At 34.6% G+C, this 7,483-nt stretch overlaps 1 protein-coding gene across 7 annotated transcripts; it reads right to left on the minus strand.

Annotated features, from left to right (window-relative positions):
- LOC109346414 (BTB/POZ domain-containing protein NPY2-like) lies at positions 1,196 to 6,444 on the minus strand. Of its 7 annotated transcripts, none has more exons than XM_019585956.1 (5): positions 6,233 to 6,444; positions 4,880 to 5,070; positions 3,505 to 3,574; positions 2,128 to 3,303; positions 1,196 to 1,920 (listed from the first exon to the last, which is right to left on the minus strand). In XM_019585956.1, the coding sequence occupies exons 2-5, from the start codon at positions 4,939 to 4,941 to the stop codon at positions 1,354 to 1,356; spliced, it is 1,875 nt and encodes a 624-aa protein (XP_019441501.1). In that variant the 5' UTR covers positions 4,942 to 5,070; positions 6,233 to 6,444; the 3' UTR covers positions 1,196 to 1,353. The 7 variants fall into 7 exon arrangements, with proteins under 7 accessions (XP_019441501.1, XP_019441504.1, XP_019441502.1 ...); XM_019585959.1 differs by having other exon boundaries at positions 6,223 to 6,444; XM_019585957.1 differs by having other exon boundaries at positions 6,218 to 6,444.

A 7,483-nucleotide genomic window follows, 5' to 3' on the forward strand; every position in this document is an offset into this window, starting at 1 on the left:
CAAAGAAACTCAAGAGGAATTATAATTGCATTAGTATACATTGTAGAGAAGCTTCATATACATGTCAAAGCGATGTCAAAGCGATGTCTCTGAATCTGTGCTACACAAAGTCCCTACCTCCACTACATGTCTATTTGCAATGGTTAGCCTTTTTCGCACCATTGCAACATTTTATTGTTGTTGAAATCAGTATGAGAGTATGTCATTTTCTTGTACAGTTGTTTTATTTTTGTTATCAATAATTGCATTAGTAATAATAATTATCATGATTGTAATATATAATTATAACTACATCAAAATGTATAAACAATACACTTTTTGCATACATGCTACATCGTTCTTAAGGTATGATGCTGATGCGGTGTCGGACGTAAGGGCTATACTTACTTGCCTATAATTAATAGGATTAATTATATTTTCACGTCTTAAAAAGATTTTATTTTTTAAATAAAAAAACAAAAAAAATAGAATTTCTTAACCAAATTTTAATATGAGATGCGGTACTACACATAAGGGATATGTTTCGCTCATATTTTTTTCAAAAAAATAATTTAAACTTTACTATTTTTAATAAATAAAATTAACTCAACCAACAAACTTTTTTCTAACCAAAGAACTACGTAATCTTAATTCCCAAAAGGGATACGTAGGACCAAGATCACTCGTATAATTATAACACAATTAATAATTCAATAATTCATAAGTGTACCGTTCAACCGAGCAACTGAGGTGTTAATACCTTCCCTAGTGTGTAATCGACTCCTGAAACTAGATATCAAAGTCGAAGGCTCAATGTGATTGGGCTAGAAGATTTTTCTACATTTTTGACCAAAAAATGTAGTACCAACTCTAATGAGGTTGTGCAGCCGAAAAACGGGGCAAGACATCTGACATATGATATTATGCAAGAATAACATCACATGAAGTCTCCTTAGACTTCCAAAAGAACACATGGCAGTAATTTATGTTATTATGACAAGGCATCTTTTATTGTTTATACCTTTAGCTTTGTTGTATAGTAACTTTGAATGTTAGATTTCATCACTAAACTCAATTGGCACTTAGTGGAATTTCCAACACTGGTACCAAGTTGTGAGCTTGGAGTCTTGGAGATTTCAATTTCATTTGAAGTGCATAGGGCCATTTTAACAACTACTTTGATAGGAATCATAGGATAGATGCCATTGATTACATGTTTCCATTCTTAGCAATTCTACTATTTTAAACTATATGTACCCTATTGTTTTTACTCAATTTAGAAGAGATAAACCACTGGTGTTGGGTCCTATTTTCATAGAGAAACTAAAATTAAGAATAAACAACAAAAAGGGTAAGAAATGAACCAAACAAGTTTCAGGAAACTGAATGCCTACAATTTCTGGATGGAGTAAATTTAGCTTCTTCAGGGTTAGCAGAACCAATACTCTCTGATGAGTCTGAGCCACTATTTTCCCCTTGTCCCCCTTTGCTGGACAAAAGCTTCAGGAAAGACTTCTTTGACTTGAGCAACCCTTTCATCTTGCCAGTGGCAGCCTTGTCCCCGCTCGGTTTAATATCTTCATCTTTGAAACTACTACCGACTCCGTTGCTTAGCCTCAATGATGCAAGTTCCTTTCTTAATGCCTTCAGCTCTTCAGCTGTGACCACAGCATCCATGTCATCTTCTGGGTTAGTTGTCCCTGATCTTGAGCTACCGTTAGATCCACTCGTCAAATCCTTGATCCCTTTAGGTATGTCAGGAGTGCTAGTGCCTGATGAAGCAGCAGTCCTTACCTGCTCAAAATAGAGTACCTGCACAACTACCCGCAATGGCAGCCTCTCATTTTGCACCACATGCATACACGCGTCAACTGATAGCTTTCTACAATCCATCTGCTTGCATATCCGCTTCCTGTCTCCTTTGCTGATACCAGGATGCTCCTGCAGAATTTTCAAGCAAAGGTTAAAGTAGAAGGAATGCATTAAAGCAACTTTGTTAAAGGGTGTAATTACTATCAGAGAGGATATTAAGCACAAAATTTTAATTTAATCTACTAACATAATGGTATAGGAGCATAATCTACACCTAATTTATAATGAAATATGCAAATTGAGTCAAAGAATTGTTAGCTTTCCAAGAATATTTACCTTTAGATATGTGTCAATAGCCCAGTACAGCCCATCATGAGCAGGACGAGAGATGCCAGATACTAACTCAGCAAGATCAATAAAATCCGATAAAGGTAAATTGTGATCTTTTGCAATTTCGGCAAGGTATTCATCTATGAGTTTTGCAACCAACAGCTTAGAAGCACCTGATAAAATCCCTGGCTTTCTTATCCCCTCAACTTCACCACGTTCAACTGATACGATCTCGGCACTATCATCTTTCTTAAGAAACTCTCTTACCATTTTTTGTACTACACTAATATCATAGGTTTTAGTCTCTCCATCTGGTGCTGGAATCAAAATATCAGTTACAGAAGCCTCCTCCAGTTGCTGTCCGATTTTCCTTATCAGCTTTTCTCTAGTCCTTTCTCCTGACTCTACAAAAATGGCAGCTTTCAATAACTTGAGTAAGAACCTACAAGAAACACTGTCTTTCTCAGCAGGCAACAACGACACGATAGTTTCAACTATCAAACGATGCTTTGACATGCCCCCAGTCTGGATCATACTCTTGCTGAAATTTGGCAATTTTCTGTAAGCATAAGCTTTCAAAGCCTCACCGATTACTTCATTAGAATGAGCTGCCTTGGTTTTAATATTTGTAATTACAGACTTGTACAATTCAACTTCAAGTTCACATAAATCTTCAACCCACCAGTCTTTCTGCACAAGTCGAGTTCTGACTTCATTCTGGTTCGAATCAATCCCATTTTCCTCTAGAAGCTTTTTCCGGTTATAGGTGTAGGACCAATCAACTTTGGATACATCAACACATGCCTTATTTGCTATAGACTCAATGCAATGACTTATAACCTTTAGGTCCTCAGCTACAGGTAACATAGACCTAGAAGTTTGAAGAAGGATAATTGAATCCTTCCAACTACGATAAACGCTAGAGCTAAGAAAAACATCAACCTTGTAAATGAGGTTGCCTTTCTCAACAGTTTCATTCATTCCAAGGTACTCAGCTGCACATCGAGCTGCAATCACATTGTAAGCATTGAGAGTGACAGTCATGCCATAGCAAAACTTAGCGCATATCTCAAAGGCACTTGTGCCACCAGGAATGTCAGAAATTTGAACTTCATCCATGTTTGCTTCATTGCTGAGAGAGATCAACTTCTGTAAGTGAGCACTCTTTGATAGAAGAGGAAACTACATAGAAGAATTTTTGGAATATCAGTAAAAGAAGATGAGAAATTACAGCCAAACATGGATAGATTTAACCATTTATTTGTAATGGTTGGACCAACCACATGTTCTGGAAATCCAACTAAATTTAAGTAATTGAGTCTTCTAAAAATCATTGAAATCCAATATAGAAAGTCTTAGTTGGAGAATAGAAATAGAGCATACCTTATGTAAATAAAACTTCACATGCCCTATGCTAACAATGATATCTGAAGCTAACTCACTTGCCACATACCTGCACATAAAATGTATTTTGGTAAGGACTCTCTGAAAATACAAAAATCAAGTCTTAATACCACTAGGTGGGGTCGGCTATATGGATCGAACAACACCATAATGTTCTATCTTAAATCATGTTCATTCAAAAAATATTGATCTCTTAAGGACCATCTGAAAAATAGTGTAACAAAAAGAAAATTAGACATAAAAGTGGCAAAATTCAAGTTCGGTGGCTAGGTGAAGAAAAATATGATTCAGAATCTAATTTTTTACTAGTTCTCATTTCTATTCAGCATTGAAGTGGATAGACTGTACTCAGACAGTGGTTTGTGGAGGAAAATAAGAAAAAAGAAGAGAAGTGTCAGCGTTAAGAAAAATGAGTTCTTATGTTCAAATTCCAGAGCCAATATGATTGAAATCTTATTTAAGTAGTTTTGCATGAACCACAATTTTCACAGTAAAAAACTTCGTTTCTAAAGAGGATATCAGCTTATATATGGATTCAGAAATAAAGCTATTTAGCTTCATTTCCTGAGTTCTTGATGTCCTAGTGCAAAAATCAGACAATTAGCCAAGTCAGGACAATTTTCTGTGTACTTGATGAAGTTTTGCAGCAAAAGATGTTGTGTAGTCAAAGCAAAAAAGTTAGTTATTAGGACAGATGAGATAGTGAATTACTGATTAAGTCTCTATTGTGTCCTGCAAACTAAAAATTAGTGTAAAAATGTTGGTTGATATAAACCAATGTTACTTTAAAAGGGAATTGAAATATTGTAAGAGGAGCAAGAAGTGGTATTGAGAATTTGGATAGACAGTGAAAATGCTGTAATACTAATATGATCTGCATATGATAATGCCATTGCACAATAATACAGAGAATATAGAATTTGGAAGTAGATCTTATGTTCATTTTCATTAGTTATACAAAAACATAGTAATATTTTCAATAAATAGTGGATAAATCATAGTGTATAACTGACATCATAGTGTATAAATGACAGCATAGAATTTAAGCAAGACTAACTTACATTATAAAAATGGAGGAGTCCAGACCAAGGTGATAAAATGCACAACATTCAAGGGAGGTCCTAGGCCAAAAGCTATTAGATGCAGAGTGGCGACAACAATGGCTACTACTCGCATCTAAATGAGCTACGTTACCAAGCATTTACCTTTGTTTATATCTTTCGTTTATACCAAACATGATAGTCACACCAGTAGCTACCAGGGTAGAAACGATTGCTAAATCCAAATCATAGCTAAAAAATACCAGCAAACTAGAAAAAAAACATGTGTAAATTAAAGAAACATATAATCTCACCTTACATTATTCCCATCAGTCTGAAAGGTATCGGGCTTGGAACCAAGTTTCATAAACTTCATCCTGACAATATAAGATCTGCTACCTTGATGATGATAACTTAAAAAGGAAAAGGAAAAAGGAAATCTTCTCCACTACTCAACAGCAAATTGCTAAATCCACTAAGTCATAGTTAGCCCCATCAAACAACCCTGCATAAATAGCAGTCTGAGTTCAATGTAAAAACAACCAACTCACAACTGAAATGTATCCAAGTTTCTTGGCTTTGAGAGAGAAAAGAAAGGTTTTCTAAACCAGCAAGGTTAAATAGTGGTGCTGAGTGTGACCGAATCTTGACAGCAAACAAGGCTGAAACTGAATCCTATAGAGAGAGAGAGAAAGATGGACTTCGATGGGATTGTCTAATTTTTGAAGTAAAGGTTCTCTTAAATGGTAAGAGACCCCAACAAGATATTGTTTCCTTGGTCGGCGGCAAAGCCCACGGAGTCCGGTTGCACCAAGTCAGCTCAGGGGACATATCCAACAGACAAGTAACACTAAACAATTCTCATATTACAGACACACCACATACAAATCTGACTCCACCTCACTTCCCTATATTTCTTTATCTTTCACTTTCTATAACTCTGTTCCTTGTTTTTAAAAGCCAATAAAAGTACATAATACCAACACTTCCTTGTGCCTTTAAAGATCCAAATCCAAAATCAAATACATATTTTTATATCTATATTACATTTGTAATGCTTTTATTTCTTCCTTATTAAATTTTTCCCTTATTCTTTAACCGTTTAAGTTTGACAACCTGCAACTGAAAACAGCATCTCGGTAACAGATGAAAAAACCACCAAAATGGTAGACAAGAAGCATATTTTGGCAAGTATGGAATAAATGAAGAAGATCACGAGTATGAATATTATAGTAACTAATGAACAACCAAACATCAACTAAGACTAGTTGCAAGAATATATCATAAACAAACTTGAGATGAGAACTGAGAGAGGAATCCACCAGAATGTATCAAATAAATCTATTAAAATAATGAAGTCAAGATCATAACTTTATGACTGTGGTAAAAAAAACTCAAAACCCCACATGAAGAAATATGCCTTAAATCAAAGAGCAAAATCACAAATTACAAGTACCAAACTTCACTCTCCGTGTAGTTCCCAACACCAACCAAGACCCCATTTTTTCAACAAGCACCAAAAAAATAAAAATCTCCAATTCACACAACACTAAAGAAACAAAATTATTAATAGGAAAGCACAAACTGTAAAAGAAAAATGGGAACCGTGAAAGTGAAGCAAAGGAATTGAAAAGGGTAACAATGGATCTTACTTTACTTTTACTTACATCACAATGGGAAAAGAATGATAAGGTAGAAGTTCACTGAAGTGGTGCAATGTTGGTATGCATGAACATCATGTGAATGTTTATGCAGCTTCTAGTTCTAATTCTAACTAAATCTAAGTACATTGAAGAAAGAAATGAAAATGCCAAAGTGTGAGAAATGTTTTATTTAGCTTGCAATCTTCAACGTTACAATTTACACTTTCCTAATGCATTTTGCACTTTAGTTTTTGGTGAGAAAGTTTGTACTACTGCATTTTAAATTTCGAGGCTGCACCAATACAGTACTAATATTAAATGGACTCACTGAGTCATTAAGTGAATGCCTCGGTTCTGTACAAACTTCAAAGCCGTAGCACTCTGCAGACAACTCAGTCCTAATACCTTAGATGAGAAAAGGCAACCTTTGCTTTTGCATGTGCAAATTCACACAAAAATCATATGGTTTAATGATATTATCATGGTATTACTATTCACCAACAGATAAATATAGACTTAATATCTAATATCTATCCTATACGTATTATTTTTTTAATAGTATATATAATACACATGTTACTCCTTAAAAAAAAATAGATATTATTACATGTCATAATTTGGATTTAGTATTAGAGATGAGCTCAGCTGATCATAATCATAACTTATAAATGAAGAATGTTGAAAAATCAATTGGACAATAAACTATTTTTTCAGTAGTTTTTTCTAGTCCAACATATTTACATGTCTAAGTTCAGCATGTTGCATAGAAATGCTAATAAAACTCCATTCCCATCAAACAGACACAAAAATAAAGCACATTGTATTATAGAAACACCCAAGAATATATCATATTCCCAATTGAACACATCCCTATAATAGTGCTAGTCTGCTACATTTCTTTAAAATATATCTGAATCTCGCTCATGCACATGTTTTGGTCCCCCATTCCATAGTTTCCCTAATGAAGTCTTATGAAGGTGCCTGAACTAAACTCTTACACGTGGTGCTAACTCTATGCCCACAAATATTAAATATTTAATTAATCACCATATACTTTTTTTAGTATATTCCTTCAGTATAACTTGATTCCTTCATCTATGAGATTGATGCTTGGTTGGTCCATATCCAAAGATAGAGTGTTTAGGTGAACTTGTCCAAACTCAACGAATACTGGTGAGATTCCCAACAAGGATTAGTCAATGGTTTATGCCAAAAAGTTCCCAACATTGCATAATTTTAACCATTAGGATCTCAAAAGAATAATATCCTCTATTC

The sequence above is a fragment of the Lupinus angustifolius genome, chromosome LG04 (assembly GCF_001865875.1).
Source record: "Lupinus angustifolius cultivar Tanjil chromosome LG04, LupAngTanjil_v1.0, whole genome shotgun sequence".
NCBI lineage: Eukaryota > Viridiplantae > Streptophyta > Magnoliopsida > Fabales > Fabaceae > Lupinus > Lupinus angustifolius.